Consider the following 20,587-nt stretch of genomic DNA (forward strand, 5'->3'; position numbering starts at 1 on the left):
CGTCACCTAAATGTTGTAGATTTTCAATACATCATTATAGTATGTTTGTAGAAATTGTCAACTTCTATGATAACTATATCAGATTATAGAGGAGACCTGTAACACATCCCACTGCATAAGCATACAGTGGAATACATTGCTCACAGGGTCCCATTGTGAAAAAACGTGAACATGGTGCATAAAATATCATTGTATAGATTAAATTGTACTATTCCATAACTTTTCTTAAAGTAGTTGTCTCATCTTCTGGAATGGGTAAAATTGCAATGTGACGCACCCCTGGGCCTTCTGTGCCGTGCGGCATCGCGTACACGGGGGCTTACCCGGAGCCGGATCAGATGGGGGTAGTAGTCTTGTGGCGGTGACCCGGTCCGTGCCCAGGGAGTCAGACTAAGTGGCGGTCTATTAGCAGTAGATGTTGGATGACTACGCCACCCGTTGAATGCAGCTTTGGAGCTGCCGCTGCAGGGCAGACCGCTGAGGCCGGTGGAAGGATGGTGCAGCGGGAATGGTATAACCCCCAACGGGAGGGGTATGGCCTCAGGGCAGCAGGTGTAGATGATGGAGGTTGTGATGGTACAGCAAGGAGAGTCAGAAACGTATGGTGCAGTTTCAGGGTTTTTACTCACAGATGGTACTTCAGTCACTTCGGCCGGGAGTGACCACCCGAGCCGTACTGCGTTCACCAGGTGCGGGACTCGGCTAACCCCCAGGCAGTTCCGGAGCGTGGTCCTGAGCTCCCCTCTCTCTCTCTTTCTGCTGGCCGTCCCCACCAGGGATCCACCTTTGTCCGGCTCCCTCGGGCCTCTTGGTGGTTAAACCTTCTCTGGCTTTCCTGACCCTACTCGTGGTGTGCCTTCCTGGTGGATATGGTGAGGGTCGTGGCAAAACTTGACCACGACCTCCGGTTCCTGGCTGAGGATTATTAGCCTCCACCAGTTTGGGTTCCGGTACCCGTTTCCGCCAACCCTTCACCCGGTAACTTGTGGGATCTCAGGGTTCCCTCTGGCTCTGCGTCTCTGGGCCTTTCTTCCTCCTCTCTCTCCACTGCAGGCTTGGCCCTGGAGCTGGGCCCAGCCGGAGCCACAGCTCCCTGTCAACCCTCCTGGCTGAACTCCCTCTCAGAACTCTCCCTGTCTCTAGATGGTGCCCACCATATATACTCCCTCTATGTGTGAGCCCAGGTGACTAGCACCCAATGGGCTCCTATCTCTATGCCCAGAGCCCCTCCCCTATCTGCCCCTACACTACTAGGATGTTCCACCCCCCCTCCCACTCCAGCCAGGGACAGACACTGTCGTACCTGCACATTCACCTAGTGGGAGTACCATTGATCTGTCCCCCGGAAATGGGATGAGTGTAGTGCATGCAGCTAGCTGAGCTCAGTCCCACACTCCATCCTTACCCGGGAGTGGAATACCACACCTCTGGCTTGAGGTGCACTACCCCTGTAGCAGCCGAGTCCTCGGGGTGCTACATTCCCCCCTGGTAAACCACAGCACGTCCTCGGGCTGTAAAAGAGCAAAACATACAAACATACAAAAAATTTTTAAAGTGCACTTACATATAAGATATATTAACTTTCACTCATCCCTTTATGGGAGGTACTTTTCTCTTTTAACGTTACGAGTATAAAACATTACGAACACACACATTTATAAAATATCATTAACTCTTTTAGCATAATAAAAACTTTTTCATAAGAAACATTCTTGATCCCTGGCCACCGTGCAACTTGTGATCAGGTAAAGTGCAACAGTCACTTGTAGAAAAACAGTTTTTCTTTAAAACCGGTAGGGGGCGCTTTAGAAAGCGCAACTATGTACAGGGTATGGCCGCTCTCAGTCCTCGGCCAGGTAGAGGGAAAGGACGACCGCTCTCAGTCCTCGGTCAGTGGGAATAGGGGAATGGCTGCTCACAGTCCTCAGCCTGTTTAAGGATAGGGGACACAGGTAACAGTTCACACTTGTCCCAACGGGGAACTCACTTTACTCTAGCAGCATGACAAGTACCCTACGGGTAACTATGTACAGTTCCACTTTACCGTACTTCAGTAACGGCGTCCTCCTGCTCCTTTCTGAGGGTAATCTTCAAACCCGTCCGGGTCCTCTTGATCCTCCTCATACCGCAGCTCTTCCTCCGTCAACCGGTGTACATGAAGGGCATACGGTCCTTTGGCACACTGATGCCGGGTGAAAGTGACCTCGTCACCCAGGTAAAGGTCACGACCACTGTGTCCCTCCGGCAGATGAGACTCGACATCCCTGCGGGTGACAAAGACGTCGCCGGGGGTTTTGTGATCCCGGATAAAGCCCCAACCGTGCTCCAGTTGGAACTTGATTACAGTCCCGGTGGCGCGGGGACCGTGGGCCGCACGGCGGTCTCGTCTGGTCCGGCTTTTCTGCTCCGCACTCTAAACTCGCAGCCGCTCCTCGCGGACCCGCCTCTCTCGCCGCTCCCTGTCGAAGACCTCTAGCTGTTGTCGGCAGCACTCCGCACGCTCGGCTGCGGCCGCCCGGGTCTCTTGGGTGAAGCCGATGAGGTTTTCTCCAGTGGGGTCCCATGCGAACTGCGCCTCCTCCAACGGGAGTGGGGTGATCTTGGCGGGTGCCGGAGCCGGGATCAGGGGCTCACACAGGGGCCTTTCCTTCCGGAGTCGGGGATGGTAGTACTCTGGTGGCCACTCAAAGGGCTGCCCATCCGGGCAAGTATGCTGGGCGGACAGGTCTTCACCCAAGGGCAGAACTTTGAGGGTTTAGGGCGCGGTGATGGCAGCGGCGCCCGGATTCACCAGGCCTTGTGACCAGGCCGGTGGCACCTTAAAGGTGAAGGGCACTGCGGAGACGGCGGCGCCCGGGGGTACTCGACCTTGCGACCAGGCCAGTGACTTGGTGGAGATAGAGGGCTCTGTTGGAACTGCGGCGCCCGGGGGTACTCGGCCCTGCGACCAGGCCGGTGGTGTCTCCTGCTTGGCCGCGCTCGGGGTTGAGGCGCGTGACGTCACAGGGGGCGTGGCCGCGGCTCCTGCTTGAGGCCTAGTCTGGAGCGGTGGCGGTGCAGCAACGGGCACGGTCGGTGGGATTTCGGGCTCTGCGACGGGGAGCTGGGGCAGGCTTACGGTTGCTGGGCTTGGGGTAGTAACGTCCCCTTTACCTGCCTCCGTCTCTTCAGCTTCTTCCACGGCGTCGTCTCCGGCCTTCATCCCCTCCGCACCGGCTTCAGGGGCAGGCGTGCTCCTCGTTGCGGGTGGTGTCCTTTGCTGGCGGGTTCCAGCCTGCAGGGCCATCTCTCTGCTCCACTCAGCTAGTACTTCTCGCTGTACTCGGGCCATCTTCCGAGCCAGGCCCTCCAGTGCGGTCCGTGCATGCTCCCGATCTTTGGGGAGCTGTGCCAGAATCTCCACCAGGCCTTCTGGGGTGGCGGCCTGCAGCAGGCTCCTGACCACAGGGTCGGTGCTGCCTGACTCTCCCTCCATCTCCGGGTGCGAACTCTCCAGACTCCCCCAGGCTGCACCCATCCTCACTCTTTTGTTCTTGATCCGCCCACACTGAGGGTGGTCCCGGGGCAACTTGGTGATTGTCAGTTCCAGGGGCAGTCCCCCCACGCTGATGGACATCTCTATCATTGCAGTCTCTGCTGGTGGGGGCGGTCTTTGCTTTTGGCGCTCTTCTGGGACCAGGCCCACGATGGGAGGTAGTCTCTTGCCACCCTCTGGCATGCCCATAATGGCGTCCGCTCTGCCAGGGCGGGAAATCTTCTCAGATAGCGGGAACCGTCTCCCAATGGCGGGAAACTCTGTGGATGGCGGGAAAAGACTGCAGATGGCGGGCAAACGGCGGGAAACGATCCGAGATGGCGTCCGATGGCGGGGACCCTCCGGAACCGGCGGGAGACTTCTTCTTACGGTACAGATAAACTTTTCTTCAGGCACGCAGTACCCGGTGGTAGCGGGCACGTGATCCTGCCGACTACGCCAAAGTTGACGCACCCCTGGGCCTTCTGTGCCGTGCTGCATCGCGTACACGGGGGCTCACCCGGAGCCGGATCAGATGGGGGTAGTAGTCTTGTGGCGGTGACCCGGTCCGTGCCCAGGGAGTCAGACTAAGTGGCGGTCTATTAGCAGTAGATGTTGGATGACTACGCCACCCGTTGAATGCAGCTTTGGAGCTGCCGCTGCAGGGCAGACCGCTGAGGCCGGTGGAAGGATGGTGCAGCGGGGATGGTATAACCCCCAACGGGAGGGGTATGGCCTCAGGGCAGCAGGTGTAGATGATGGAGGTTGTGATGGTACAGCAAGGAGAGTCAGAAACGTATGGTGCAGTTTCAGGGTTTTTACTCACAGATGGTACTTCAGTCACTTCGGCCGGGAGTGACCACCCGAGCCGTACTGCGTTCACCAGGTGCGGGACTCGGCTAACCCCCAGGCAGTTCCGGAGCGTGGTCCTGAGCTCCCCTCTCTCTCTCTTTCTGCTGGCCGTCCCCACCAGGGATCCACCTTTGTCCGGCTCCCTCGGGCCTCTTGGTGGTTAAACCTTCTCTGGCTTTCCTGACCCTACTCGTGGTGTGCCTTCCTGGTGGATATGGTGAGGGTCGTGGCAAAACTTGACCACGACCTCCGGTTCCTGGCTGAGGATTATTAGCCTCCACCAGTTTGGGTTCCGGTACCCGTTTCCGCCAACCCTTCACCCGGTAACTTGTGGGATCTCAGGGTTCCCTCTGGCTCTGCGTCTCTGGGCCTTTCTTCCTCCTCTCTCTCCACTGCAGGCTTGGCCCTGGAGCTGGGCCCAGCCGGAGCCACAGCTCCCTGTCAACCCTCCTGGCTGAACTCCCTCTCAGAACTCTCCCTGTCTCTAGATGGTGCCCACCATATATACTCCCTCTATGTGTGAGCCCAGGTGACTAGCACCCAATGGGCTCCTATCTCTATGCCCAGAGCCCCTCCGCTATCTGCCCCTACACTACTAGGATGTTCCACCCCCCCTCCCACTCCAGCCAGGGACAGACACTGTCGTACCTGCACATTCACCTAGTGGGAGTACCATTGATCTGTCCCCCGGAAATGGGATGAGTGTAGTGCATGCAGCTAGCTGAGCTCAGTCCCACACTCCATCCTTACCCGGGAGTGGAATACCACACCTCTGGCTTGAGGTGCACTACCCCTGTAGCAGCCGAGTCCTCGGGGTGCTACAAATGCGCTTGTAAAAACAAGCAACCTTGCAATTTACTTTCTATTAAAAATCCTCTCTGCTCTCAAGAATGGAGAGATTTATTGGGTTACCAGCCACCTGGTCACATCAGAGCTGGCCAGTTTCCTAAGCAGAGACCGTGTGCGCTTGCAAGTTGAGAGCGAGCTGATGAAGGCTGCGCTTGGCTTTTTCCAGCCACTCCATAGAGTTTGAACTGCCGTGGCATTTTACAACAGGCATAAAAGTTCCCCATTCTGTCGATTGGTGTGGGTCCCAGCTTCGGGACTCGCACTGATCAGCAGGTTATCATCTCTCCGGCGGATAGGTGTTCGTTTTCTCTAGACAACCCCTTTCTGTTTCTTACCTTGCTCCATGAGGGACTGTGACTTAGGTGGAAGGTGGTTGAAACTAGAGGAGCAGATTGCTTTGTGCAACCCCGGTCTACGGTCCAGGTCAGTGCTGTCTAGTTGTAGCAGGAGCTGCACTAATTTTCTGAGCTTCCAGGTTCCCCAGTGGCATGTTTGATTCGCCGACCTGGCATGACATCATCTGTGTGGTGCAGGGTAAGGAAATTGGCCCAGGTCTTGTCCATGGCCAGAGAAAACTCACCTGGACCATGGACCAGGGTTGCGCGAAGTGATCCACTCATCTCTAGTTGTAACTTGAAATGTGACACCATGCAACAAGATTTTGCACCAAGATTCACCAAACAGCATAGGTCACTGTGAGTAATTTGGCACATTTTTTTAGACAATCTAGTCTAGTTGGCGCTGTTTAAAAAATTGACAGGATTAGTAGCTTCTACTGATTAAATAGTGAACATCTCTGACACAAACTATCTAGGCAAAATGAAAAGTCCTTTAACCTACAAAGTCTAACATTATGAAAAGTATTTCAAACAATAATGACCTTAACTCCTGACTCTGAAGCAGGATCGCAGCCGGAGCTCACATATTTCCCGACACATGATGGCTGATTTAATCAGCCACCATGTGCTATTAACCTGTTAAATGCTGCTGTCAATCTCTGACAGTGGCAATTAACACATGCCGGCAGGGGGGCGTCATTCCATGCACCTATCGGCGCGCCTATAACATGATTGCGAGGCGACGATGGGTTCCATGACAACCAGAGGTCTGTGCTTATCATGATGATACTCATGTGAAAGCCAGCATTTAGCTGGCGTTCATTGGAGATCGTGATTTTCTCTATACATAGTAGTGCTGAAGCACTGTGTAGCACAGGCAATCAGACGATCACAGCTTCAAGTCACCTAAATGGACTATTGAATACAGTAAAAAGTTAAAAAAAAGTTGTTAAAAATATGAAAAAAATAAAAAAAAGCATGAGTTCAAATCACACCCCTTTTGCCCCATTAAAAATAGAACAATTCAAAAAATACACCTTTGGTACAGCTGTGTTCGTAAAAGTCCGGTCTATCAAAATATAAAATAAATTAATCTGTTTTCGGTAAATGGTGTAATGAGAAAAATATCAAACCGCCAGAATTACGTTTTTTTGTCCTGTGCAATAATACAATAAAATGCAATAACAAGTGATCAAAACATGGTATCTACCCCAAAATGGTATCAGTAAAAACATCAGCTCAGTGCACAAAAATAAGCCCTCACACAGCCTCACATCCTGAAAACTGAAAGCGTTACAGGTCTCCGAAAATGCTGACACAAGCAAAAAATTTTTAGGTTTTTTTTTTTTTTTTTAGTTTCTTTCACCAGTTAAATAATGTTTGGAAGTTTGGTATCTGCTTATTCTTACTGACCTGTAGAATCATATTGTTGGGTCAGTTTTACCGTATAGTGAACATGGTAAATTAGAAAAAAAAAGTTGTGAAATTACACTTGGAATTTTTTTCTTGCTTTCCAGTGCACCATATGATAAAATGAATGGTGTCATTCAAAAGTATAACTCGTCTTGCAAAAAAACAAGCCCTCATACAGTTATGTGGACGTAAAAATAAAAAAGTTATGGCTCTTTGAAGAAAGGGAGGAAAAAAACCTCAAAAACAGAAAATTACCTGGGGGTGAAGGGGTTAAAACAAACAGAGTAAAGCATAGTCACATTGTCCAAATTCTTTTGATGGACACATTTTCCCAAATATAATACATGGAAAATATATGAACGGAAGGAGTCACATCCTGTTAATCCAACAGATGGCTCCTTAACCAGATAAACATATGGATCCCTTACATGGTTTGCAGTTAGTGCTTTTAAAGCCATGTTATATATATAACTACCGTGATGTAATGTATCCGAATCTTATCAAATATTGGTTTGTTCCCATAGGAATGAGGAATAATCATTACACTGAACTCATTTTATTTTTTAAACGGATATTTTAAATTAGTGAAAATAGCACCTTCTATAGAATCATTTCATTGGTGAAAGTTATCCCCATATTTTTACATACACAATTAATTTATAGTCTATGTACACCATCGCAAACATTTCATATCTGATATGAAAAAGAAAGAATCATCTCTGTGTTTTTGTGTCTACAGCTCCTATTTAAACCTATGTGTTTCCACGGTTACAGATTACAAAACAACCCCTGTGTAGTCATACAACAATCCTTTCGACAACTTCTTTTCCCTAATATACCAAACATATTTTTGAAAAAAAAAAAGGGAACATATGAAACAGTGTTTTAGGGCTCATTCGAACCAGTGTATTATATGGACCGATGCTGTCTGAGTAAAAAATGAACAGCACTAGGACCAATGTAAATCAATAGGGCAGTGCAGATGAGGATTATTCACACGGACACTCACAGCATGCACTATTCTCTTCCAAGTCTCGGAGTCTCACCCGTTCGGATCCCACACAGAACATCCCCATTACATATGATTTTCACGGATACATTGCCATCATTAACCTAGGAAACTATTTGATCATGTACATTTTAAAATGCTGATGCATAGGGATGACAATATGGATGAAAATCACCCTAGTTTTCTGGACAGAAATTGGACGATTTTTCATGCCCTCATTGGACCCCAGCCTAAGCGTATCAAGGCTTTGTGTCTAATCTTTAACTATGGAGGCACACAGGTCTTCATAACAGCTCATCACAAAGCAGTAGGAGATACAGTGGATGCAAAGATTTCTATAGCCTTTATACTGTAAGGCCAAGTTCACACTTTCTAGTTTTGGTGAATAGTTTTCATTTTTTTTTTAACCTAAACAGACAAAACTGGAGATAAAATATCATGAGCTTTTTGTATATATTACCTTTAGGATCAATTCTTGGTGTTGGGATAAAAACTCGCTATGCAACCAACTGTTGGATGAAGCCCAGTGGATTAATTGTCAGATACTAGCTTTAATTTCTTCTTTTTAGGGAACGCTTCATGTCTGTTTCTGCAACTAATCTGCACTTTATGTGTCATGTAGAGTGAAGGAAAGATTGTTGTTCCATGTTATTCGCACTCTATAGATATGTACTTACCTTTTATGAATGATGGCATACTTTGTTCCACCATGTGTATACAGTTAGGAGTCTTCGCGTATTTATAAACTTGGGACAAATCTCGGTGTTTCTGTAGTCTCCAACACCATTTCTCACCAAGATTCCCTCAACAGCACAGTGGTAAGGTGTATGCCAGCCTGTCTTCAACCACCAGCTGAATCTGCTTCTAATGCAAGGAGTAGCTAGTCTTGAACTAGGGGGACAATATTTTTTACCCCCAGTCTTGAAAAAATGTCTGCTAGTGTAAGAAGTGGCAAATCATTTAGGAGGTACACACCTCTTAACGAATTTGGTGCATCTTTCCAACTGCGTCTTGCACTATGAGCAGCATTTGATCACTCCGCTTCTGCTAATCCCAGACCACTTTTAAGAAAAGGGGCATGCGAGTGTAAAAAACAATTTAGAAAAATTGTGCGATTATTCATTGCAACAAAAATTCCAACTTTTTACACCAGAAAACTCGTATAAGCCTTGATTAATTCCCCCATAGTCTTTTACTGCGTAGTCAATGGATTGAAGAGGCTGCAGATAATAAGTAGGGTGCCAGGGGTGGGGTGACATGTGTGCATTGTTTAATTTACCATCCATAGATATGGGGCACATCACCTGATAAATACTTTTATGCTATTTATTTCTTATTATTTTTTATTGATAGGTAATTCTGTTACCTGTTCTTGTTTTTTATTTTTCACATTTTTTTGATATTGTCTTATTGTAACGATGTTTCTTTAACACCTTATTTAATTCTCTTGTTACTAATTGCACAATTGCAATATTCTTGAATATTTCTAATCAGCCCATGTCCATTAGATGGGTTCATATGCGCCCTCTGTCTACTGTTTGAGGGGTACCCGATGCCTCAGTTCATAGATCAGTATGCAGCCCCCCACACATTTTTTATATGTTTAACTTGCACAAACAGAAAAGCACAGAGCTTGTTTTGCTGACTTTCATGAATATACAGTAATTCGTTTTATTGCAAGCATTATAAATGGTCATGATCCCAAAATTGCTGTGTCATACAGATTTCTGCACCGTCATGTTGTATATGTGACTCGGCTTGTTAGCATGTGACTTCCTTTTTTTTTAGGTTGTATTTTTGGCATGACTCATTCATTCATTCAGCAGCATGATTTTGTTTTAATTCATGAATTCAGATCCTAAATATATAAAATCCATAGCTTATCTTCTTTTTCCACAAATAAAGTGGTAACTTCATCAGGATAGTGCCCTTTACCATCCATAATCCCTCTATGAGCGCTAGCGGAGCCTCTGTGACTCAATAAGACCCCAAAAATATAATAAATGGTGGGCCATTCATGTACTATGGTTCTTTCTTGATTGCTGCCTCATTTTTAGAAGAAGCAGCCCCTTTTAAACTGAATTGGTATTTTCTGTATAATCAGGACTGTCTATTAAGTGTAATTCTAACGGGCCACTGTGACATTAAATTTTTGTGCTGTTTTAAAAAATCCTGACAAAAAGACACATTAAAGTCCCACTTCATACAGTTATAATTTTAGAACCTCATAAGTTGTCCCCCATTTTTTCTAAATTGTTTTAGATATTAAAGAAAATAATGGCTGATAATAATCACTAGGCTTGATCACTGTGTAGTGCGTCCTCTAGGTGAGTGATGTCCTCCAGGATGACACGGTGAATGGTTTCCGTAGTCAACAATTAGTGAATGTTGCTTTCTGGGTGAGAGGTATCTTATCAGTGTTGTAATCGGCTATGCTATGTAGAAATTGTATAACTGGGAGGAGACCTAAACCTATGGAATACAATAAACTGATTTATTTATTACACTTTTACTGAAGAATAAGTACATTTTACACCACATAGTGTTTTCTACGAGGTTAATGTCTCCATACATATCTTACATGATAGTTAAACATCTCATTATTTTGGATTTGTGATATTTTTTAAAGGTCCAGTGTCTTCAGGGGTGGACACAGACAGATGAGGGCCCCTGTACAAGAACAATATATGGGCCCTTTGAAGTCCTACACGTGATCGTAACTCACAATTTCACCAGCTATGGAGGTGGTAGTGGACCCTTTAACCTCTTGGGCCCCTGTTCAGCTGTATAGGTTGTACCAATGGTGTAGGAAAAATAAATTTGTCTGTGGCTTGTTTGATGCTGAAAGAGCTTGTGATTAGTATCTGAGACATTGTTTAGTTATCTTTCTTTTTTAACCTTCTAATTTGTCTGTCTTTTTGGCAAGGTTAATTAGAAAAAAATGAAAACATACAGTATGTTGGTAACCTTATTGGTTGGTACCTAGCAAGACTGTGTTCCTTCCAGGCAAAGAGTAGGAGTGTTTTACAAAGCACCATCCTAATTGTAATGGATTGGATTTTTAATGAATGTGTGTAATATATGCTCATCACTATGAAGTTAGACAAGTGATAAAGCACACCATACTCTTTAATATATGAACTTCACTAGTGTTCAAGTTGTATATATGTTTTAAATCTGTATATATATTTTCCGGTGTGACCATGTTACCGTCTTTATATTTGCAGTGGGATTATGAGACCTGGTCTTAATGCAATTTTGGGTCCTACTGGCAGTGGCAAGTCATCGTAAGTATCACATTTACAATTGACTAATGAAAACCAAATCCTGTTCTGTGCAAACCAAAGCATCATTAAATGAACTGGCATGACTTGTTTCTGTTCCTTATGAAGGCTTTTGGATGTTCTTGCTGCCAGGAAGGATCCTCATGGGCTTTCTGGTGAGGTGCTAATAGATGGAAAGCCACAGCCGCCAAACTTCAAATGTCTCTCTGGCTATGTTGTACAGGTATATAATATGACATTTTTTGTTTTTTCTTTACCTAATGCAATGCTTCTGCCTACATATGATTTTGATACTGGGTATCCCTTTTCGTTATTCACTATATTGGAATAGGTCATTTAACAAGCTAAACTGCATTCCCTCCTGTGCTTTTGTTCTATTCATTCCTTTCCTAAAGAGCATGTTCATTCAAAAAGCTATCCACACTAGTGTCCATTTATTAACTGCTTAGAAATTTAGGGTGTAGCTAAAAGGGGTGCACAGTTACCAATATCACATAGGTTCTGGTGCTTTGAGGGGGTCCAGGAGATACCAATATTATAAATGGTAAATAGGGGCCTTGATACAAATGTTACTTTAAGACCCAGGAATCTATGCTGGGAAAAAAGGATAGTGGTAACTTTTTTTAAACAACACTTCTGCATCTTTTAGGCTAAAATGCCGCATAGTCTAGGTGCTATGAATTCTTTTTCTGGTATTTTCCCTGTAGGCTTCGCGCCAGAGCCTGTTTTTGCCTTCGTGACCGGGCCAATTTTTTCAATTCTGACCACTGTCACTTTATGAGGTAATTACTCTGGAACGCTTCAACGGATCCCCCTGATTCTGAGATTGTTTTTTTGTGACATATTGTACTTCATGATAGTGGTAAAATTTCTTCGATATCACTTGCGTTTATTTGTGAAAAAATCGGAAATTTGGCGAAAATTTTGAAAATTTTGCAATTTTCAAACTTTGAATTTTCATGCCCTTTCATCAGAGAGAGATGTCACACAAAAGAGTTAATAAATAACATTTCCCACATGTCTACTTCACATCAGCACAATTTTGGAACCAAAATTTTTTCTGTTAGGAAGCTATAAGGGTTAAAAGTTGACCAGCGATTTCTCATTTTTCCAACAAAATTTACAAAAACATTTTTTTAGGGACCACATCTTATTTGAAGTGACTTTGAGGAGCCTTTATGACAGAAAATACCCAAAAGTGATAGAAGATTCTAAAAACTGCACCCCTCAAGGTGCTCAAAACCACATTCAAGAAGTTTATTAACCCTTCAGGTGCTTCACAGGAATTTTTGGAATGTGGAAGAAAACAATGAACATTTAACTTTTTTTCACAAAACTGCTACTTTAGCCTCAAATTTTTAATTTTCACAAGGGCAGCCAGAAAAAATGGACCCCAAAATGTGTTGTGCAATTTCTCCTGAGCACGCTGATACCCCATATGTGGTGCAAAGCCACTGTTTGGGCGCACGGCATGGCTCGGAAGGTAAGGAGCGCCATTTGACCTTTGGAATGGAAATTTGACTGGCATCGATAGCGGACGCCATGTTGCATTTGGAGAGCCCCTGAGGTGCCTAAACAGAGGAAACCCCCAACAAGTCACCCCATTTTGGAAAGTAGACCCCTCAAGAAACTTATCTAGATGTGTGGTGAGCACCTTGAACCCCCAGGGGCTTCACAGAATTTTATAATGTTGAAGGGTGAAAATAAAAAAACACATTTTTAACACAAAACTGCTACTTTAGCCTCAAATTTTTAATTTTCACAAGGGCAGCCAGAAAAAATGGACCCCAAAATGTGTTGTGCAATTTCTCCTGAGCACGCTGATACCCCATATGTGGTGCAAAGCCACTGTTTGGGCGCACGGCATGGCTCGGAAGGTAAGGAGCGCCATTTGACTTTTGGAATGGAAATTTGACTGGAATCGATAGCGGACGCCATGTTGCATTTGGAGAGCCCCTGAGGTGCCTAAACAGAGGAAACCCCCAACAAGTCACCCCATTTTGGAAACTAGACCCCTCAAGGAACTTATCTAGATGTGTGGTGAGCACCTTGAACCCCCAGGGGCTTCACAGAATTTTATAATGTTGAAGGGTGAAAATAAAAAAACACATTTTTAACACAAAACTGCTACTTTAGCCTCAAATTTTTAATTTTCACAAGGGTAGCCAGAAAAAATGGACCCCAAAATGTGTTGTGCAATTTCTCCTGAGCACACTGATACCCCATATGTGGTGCAAAGCCACTGTTTGGGCGCACGGCATGGCTCGGAAGGTAAGGAGCGCCATTTGACTTTTGGAATGGAAATTTGACTGGAATCGATAGCGGACGCCATGTTGCATTTGGAGAGCCCCTGAGGTGCCTAAACAGAGGAAACCCCCAACAAGTCACCCCATTTTGGAAACTAGACCCCTCAAGGAACTTATCTAGATGTGTGGTGAGCACCTTGAACCCCCAGGGGCTTCACAGAATTTTATAATGTTGAAGGGTGAAAATAAAAACACATTTTTAACACAAAACTGCTACTTTAGCCTCAAATTTTTAATTTTCACAAGGGCAGCCAGAAAAAATGGACCCCAAAATGTGTTGTGCAATTTCTCCTGAGCACGCTGATACCCCATATGTGGTGCAAAGCCACTGTTTGGGCGCACGGCATGGCTCGGAAGGTAAGGAGCGCCATTTGACTTTTGGAATGGAAATTTGACTGGAATGGATAGCGGACGCCATGTTGCATTTGGAGAGCCCCTGAGGTGCCTAAACAGAAGAAACCCACAACAAGTGACCGAATTTTACAATCTACTCCTCTGTATAAATTAATCTAGTGGTGGGAAAATAAGTAGATAGGTAAATGGTCACTAAACCCATAGATGAATTCCCACAGAGGTGTCATTTCCATAATGGGGTCACTTCAGGGGGGATTATGCTGTTCTGGCACTTTTCAGAGTACCAGAGCTAAAGAATCCCCCCTGAAGTGACCCCATTTTGGAAATGACACCCCTCTGGGAATTCATCTATGGGTTTAGTGACCATTTTAACTCGATGGATGATTTCCAGAAACAAGCACGCAATGGAAGGTTTAGATTCTGGAGAACCCCCCCTGGAAATTAAGTGAGCTCTACTCGAATATGTCATTTACTAAATGAACCAAATGTTTGAATGACAAATTGGGATACATTTTTACAGTTTAAAAACGTGGTTCTGTGTGGTAGATTTTAAAGCAGTCAGTGACGCATAAGGCTGGCAATGATGGGCATTGTGGGCAATAGTAGCGGGTATCACGCCTCATTCCTCTCTTAGTACATACACGACATCTTTTCTGGGGGTTCCTTCTTGTTTCCGTTGCTGGAATAAGTGCAATAAAATGTCGCTCAGTGAGTCTTTTCACATCCTCAGATTCTAATGGATGAGTGGGGCTAACACTTTGAAAGACAAGATTTTCAGTTACCTTTTCTTGATAATCAAGAAAAGGATCTGAATTTCCTGCTTTTTTGTACAACACAAAAGAATTGTATGTGGCCACCTGAAACAAATAAATAACCAACTTTTTATACCAGGTATAGGACTTTCTTGATACCTGGTATGGCTGTAGAACCTGGTCTGCAAGGTCCACACCCCCCATGTGTTTGTTGTAGTCAATGACTGACACAGGTTTTTGCTTCGGAGTGGTGGATCCTAGTTCTACAGTGGCCCTTGTGGCATCTGTGTGGATCGAGCTGAGGACAAAAATATCCCTCTTATCCCTATATTTCAGGGCAAGCAGCTCTCCGTTGCGTACAGCCCCTGACTGCCCCTTTTGAAACTTTTGGTTGACCAATGGTTGTGGAAACCCCTGACGGTTTTTACGAATGGTCCCACAAGCCCCGATGTTGTGTTCAACCAGACTTTTAAATAGGGGTATGCTGGTGTAATAATTGTCCACATATAGATTGTAGCCTTTTTGAAAAAATGGACTTATCAGCTCCCAAACAATTTTTCCAGATGTCCCCAGATAAGTAGGGCATCCTGGTGGGTTTAGTTGGCTGTCTTTCCCCTCATATATGCGAAAAGCGGATGTGTATCCGGTTGAACTTTCGCACATTTTATAGAGCTTTATTCCAAACCTTGCCCTTTTAGATGGGATAAATTGCTTGAGGTGCAGTCTTCCTTTGAATTTTACAAGGGACTCATCTATAGAAATATTTTGTGTTGGGGTGTAGAGGCTTAAGAATTTTTCTGACAAATTTTCAATGATGGGTCTAATTTTATATAACCTGTCATGTTCTGGGGCATTTCTGGGCAGGCATTGACTATTGTCGTTAAAATGCCAAAACCGCATGAGCATTTCATAACGGGTCCTAGGCAGAATGACTGAAAACATAGGGGTGGCTTGAACAGGGTGGTTGGACCAGTAGGATCGAATGCTTGGTTTTTTAACAAGCCCCATGGCAAATGTAAGTCCTAAAAAATTTTTTATTTCCGGGACATTAGTTGGTGTCCATAAATTTGCCCTAGCATAGTAAGATCGGGGATTCTGGCTTATGAATTGGGATGCATATAAATTTGTTTGCACGACAATATGCTCTAGCAAGCTGTCTGTAAAAAACAAATTAAAAAAATGAATTGGTCCAAAATCTTCCACCTCCACATTTATACCAGGAGTGGCGTTGAAATCAGGGCTGAATGGAGCAGCCGAATCCGAAGCCTCCCATCTGGGAAATGCTAGATCATGTGGCAAAGCCCCTTGTACACTGGGGTGCGCCAATTCACTAGTAGCAGGGACAGCCCTTGTACTGGGCAGTGTTCCCTGATTTGGAGACGTTTCTCCAGTAGCGCTATTTGCACCTATTGCTGTACTGGTCCTTGGGCTTGAGGATGGAACAGAATCACTGCTCATTTCTGAGCTCTCAGTGTCGCCGCTACTAAAGCCCTCAAAATCCATATCTCCATCTGAGATTGCGCTGTCATCAGTGTCAGAACACAGCAGGGCATACACCTCTTCTGCGGTATAAGTCTGACGGGCCATTTTATTTTTAGATTTTTTGACTGGACTGCACGGACCGGACTGAACGGACGGGACTGACCGGACTGAACTGACTGGACTGGACTGACCGGACTGATCTGACAGGACTGACTGATCTGACAGGACTGACTGACCTGACAGGACTGACTGATCTGACAGGACTGACTGACTGATCTGACAGGACTGACTGACTGACAGATCTGACAGGACTGATCTGACAGGACTGACTGATCTGACAGGACTGACTGACTGACAGATCTGACAGGACTGACTGACTGACAGATCTGACAGGACTGACTGACTGGACTGATCTGACAGGACTGACTGACTGGACTGATCTGACAGGACTGACTGATCTGACAGGACTGACTGACTGACAGATCTGACAGGACTGACTAACCCTAACTCTTACTTTCTTTTTTATTTTTTTTTTTTACTTTCACAGTGGCAAGGCTGACACAGCTCTTGTCACACTGTTTCTCCTCTGCTCTCTCACTGAGATCGGAGGAGAAACAGTGTATTTATCAGGCAGATCGCCCGGGAAAGTTTGTTGCTAAAACAAACTTCCCTGGTGATCTCTCTGATTGGCTGGTGTGACGCTGACATCATCGAGACCTGAGCCAATCAGGTCTCGATGATGTCAGAGGTCACAGCACCGGGATCCCCGCCGCTCCTGAGGTATGTGGGGGGTCCCGATCGCCGACCACCAGCTGTCACTATCTTTTAAATGCCGCGATCGCTATGGATCGCGGCATCTAGAAGATAGGAACAGGTTAACATCATGGGGACCTGATCCATTCAGGTCCCCATGATGCCACATGTCAGAGCTATCGCTCTGAACCCGTACCGCAGCGCTAGCAGGACCCTGGGGGTCCTGAGCGCTGCGGGACCACCCACCGTTTTTAAACGTCGGCGCTGCACAGAGCCCGGGCAGCGCCGACGTTTATGTACAGTGGGTGGTCCTGAACCGGATAAACAACACTTCTGCATCTTTTAGGCTAAAATGCCGCATAGTCTAGGTGCTATGAATTCTTTTTCTGGTATTTTCCCTGTAGGCTTCTATAGGACTTGAAAACTTATAATATTACAAAGTCAGAAATGTCACCTAAAATGTTAGTAAAAAAAATGCACGAAATCTATCTTTTTTTTCTTTTGTTTTTAAAAGTGTTTACAAAAAAGCTTCAGTACAGTGTGTGAGAAGACGGTCTTACATTAGAACGAATGCTTTTGTTTCCTGTTGATAAAGAGCACAATGTAAAACACCTGGTGTTATGGGTGATTACTATGAATTCAGTACATCTATTGAGCAATCCTATATTTTCTACAGGATGACGTTGTGATGGGGACATTGACTGTTCGAGAGAACTTGCAATTCTCAGCTGCCTTGAGGCTTCCAAGATCATTGAAGCAGAAGGAGAAGGATGAGCGTATCAATCAAATCATCAAGGAGCTGGGATTGACTAAAGTGGCAGATGCCAAGGTAACAGGCTCCTAGTTTGGAGATTTCTGCCTACAGTGCTTAGTCAATGGTTGGTTCAATCAATGGGTGTTCAAACATTGGTGTTTGATTTTAGGTTGGCACCCAGATGATTCGAGGAGTGTCTGGAGGAGAGCGAAAAAGAACCAACATTGGTATGGAGCTCATCACTGACCCAGGGGTCTTGTTTTTGGATGAACCTACTACTGGTTTGGATGCCAGCACAGCTAATGCTGTTCTTTTGCTGCTGAAAAGGTTAGGACACGTAGTCCTTCCTCCTATATAACTAGTTTTGTGTTTCCAGGATTTTGCCAGACTTCTATCCTGGAACAACTGAACAAGACAAGTCAACACACTTTTGTCCCTTTATTTTCTACTATTTGAAAAAATAATGTATGTTGGGTGTTATCTTATTCTGATTTGAGGCCCAGATACCTGTTGGGTTGCCACGATGCTTCCTATATTTCCTGTGATGTAAAACAGAATTTCCTTGCCCACTTTAATAATGGTCTAGACAGAAATGTATATAATCCTAGTTATAATTGATAGCATAATTATTACATTAACTAATACAGATTATTTTCATTCTTTTACGTTGCAGGATGTCAAGGCAAGGCAAAACCATAATCTTCTCCATACATCAGCCTCGCTACTCCATCTTCAGACTGTTTGATACCCTGACCTTGCTGGCCGGGGGTAAGATGTTGTACCATGGGCCTTCTAACTATGCACTGGATTACTTCACACAACTAGGTAATAATGAAGAACTTTTCAATAATCCTTTATTTTACTTTCCAGATAAATAAGTCAGGGATGTGTAGTTCCTTGCCTCAATGTTTAGTGTATCTTTGCTTATATAGCACTAACATATTCCAATGCATTGTACAGATATTTTCCTCCCCCATAATGTATGCATTTATAATAATGTTATCTTTCCTTTGGTAGGATATACCTGTGAAGAGCACAATAATCCTGCTGACTTCTTCCTCGATGTTATTAATGGAGACTCAACAGCTGTTGCCTTGAACAAACTAGAAGAAGTTGATCTAGGTATGTAGCATACAAAGTTTTTTCTATTATACTATGTTAGAAAGAACTTGTCAGCTGTCCATATATCGATTTTAGGCCATGGCCCCACTATCAGTACTTGGTCAGTATACAGTCAGCATTTTTTCTCAGGAGTGGGAGCCAAAACCAGGAGTGGGTGATAAATGCAGAATTGGTGACTTGTTTCCATTATACCTTTTCTCTGATTGTTCCTCACCTGGTTTTGGTTCCCACTCCTGAGAAAAAATACTGACTGAATACTGATAGTGGGGATGGGGCCTTAGGTTGCAGTCAGACTGTTGTATTACTTGCGCGAGGATCGCATTGCAATCCTCGGACTGGCCATAGGCTCTACTGAACTGAGTGTGACAGCATGTATTTCTATGCAGCTATCACGCTCAGGTCAGTAGAGCCGACGGCCAGTCTGAGGATTGTGATGCGATCCTCGAGCGAGTAATATGGCCATCGTGTGAACATGGCATAAGGGTGCTTTCACATTGCGTTCTTGCATTCTTCAGTGGTCCCGTAGGGATTGTGTCCAAACCCCCCGCAAAACGGGAATCATGCTGACGAGTTATCGTGTGCTCTGCCATGCATCATTTTCGGGCATTTATACCTACTGGAAACAGACACTCAGACTACCCTTCCCAACAAAGGACATATTACATCATACGTCGGATGCAGGTGTATGGACTGGGCTCAGAAGCCGAGACCATTCCAAATATGGCAGGTGCCGACTGTATTATCAAAGCTAGCACCAATCACTGCTGTTTAACCACTTAATTGCTGCTGTCAATCTCTCACATCACTATTTAAGTAGCGCTATCCTTGTGAGGTGCCTGTTTGTCACCAGTCACCCTCCCCTGATGACATGATCGCAGGATGCTTATGGGTTGCCATGACAGCTGGGGGCCTGCTAAATGCCCACATTGGTGCCATCTTGGTAATCCTGAGAAGTTCAGCTTCGTAAGAGATTGTGATTTTTGCTCAATATTGCAATACTGCACTATATACTATAATTAATCACAGGTTCAAGTCCCCAATCGGGAGTAAAAAATGAAGTATAAAAAAATTAAGTATAATAAAATGTAAAAAGTTCAATCACTCAATTGTCCCCAGCTAAAAATACTTAAAAAACGCCCCCACATTTGGTATCGTCACCCATAAAGTAAACAGCGTAAAGAAAAAAAATTAAACACCAAAATTACTATTTTTCTGATGACACACCTCCAGCAAAAAATGCAACCAAAAGATCATATGTATCTCAAAATGATAATAATAAAAACGACGTCTCATCACAAAAAACAAACAAACCCTAAAACATCTCCATTGACAATTAAATAAAAAGTTTCAGGCCTCTGAAAATGGCGACAAAAAGCGATTTTATTTTCCTTTTATTTATTTTTTCTGCATGAATTTCAATTTTTTTTTCATCACTTTAAAAGAAAAAACACACAAAACAAAACGATATACCGTAAGCTTGGTATTGCTGTGATCGTACTGACCTTGATGACCATGCTTCCAGGCCATTTTTAAAACACAGTGAACAACAATGTAATAACAAAACAAAAAACAATGGCTTGTTTGCGGAGCTTTTTTTTCACCATTTCAACAAACTCTGATTTTTTTTCTTGTTTTTCAGTAGATGATATGGTAAAATGAATGGCTTCTTTCAAAACTACAATTCGTCCTGCACACAAGCAAGCTATAAGCTTTGAAAAAGGGGAGGAAAAAAACAAAGTGCAAAAACGAAAATTGGTAGTGACAGGAAAGGGTTAAACTGGTGTCGCTATACTGGTAGTACAGCG

General features: G+C 44.7%; 1 protein-coding gene across 6 annotated transcripts in view; it reads left to right on the forward strand.

The window, feature by feature from the left end:
* ABCG2 (ATP binding cassette subfamily G member 2 (JR blood group)) overlaps positions 1–20,587 on the forward strand; it is a 202,959-nt gene that overhangs the window by 154,951 nt on the left and 27,421 nt on the right. For all 6 annotated transcript variants that reach the window (XM_073637549.1, XM_073637528.1, XM_073637535.1 and 3 more), the window contains 6 exons: positions 11,203–11,262; positions 11,368–11,482; positions 17,583–17,735; positions 17,830–17,987; positions 18,334–18,485; positions 18,678–18,782. In XM_073637549.1, the coding sequence (XP_073493650.1) occupies positions 11,203–11,262; positions 11,368–11,482; positions 17,583–17,735; positions 17,830–17,987; positions 18,334–18,485; positions 18,678–18,782 (743 nt within the window). The remainder of the gene's footprint in view (positions 1–11,202; positions 11,263–11,367; positions 11,483–17,582; positions 17,736–17,829; positions 17,988–18,333; positions 18,486–18,677; positions 18,783–20,587) is intronic.

The sequence above is a fragment of the Phyllobates terribilis genome, unplaced genomic scaffold (assembly GCF_046119375.1).
Source record: "Phyllobates terribilis strain yellow unplaced genomic scaffold, ASM4611937v1 Scaffold_1__5_contigs__length_1240528914, whole genome shotgun sequence".
NCBI lineage: Eukaryota > Metazoa > Chordata > Amphibia > Anura > Dendrobatidae > Phyllobates > Phyllobates terribilis.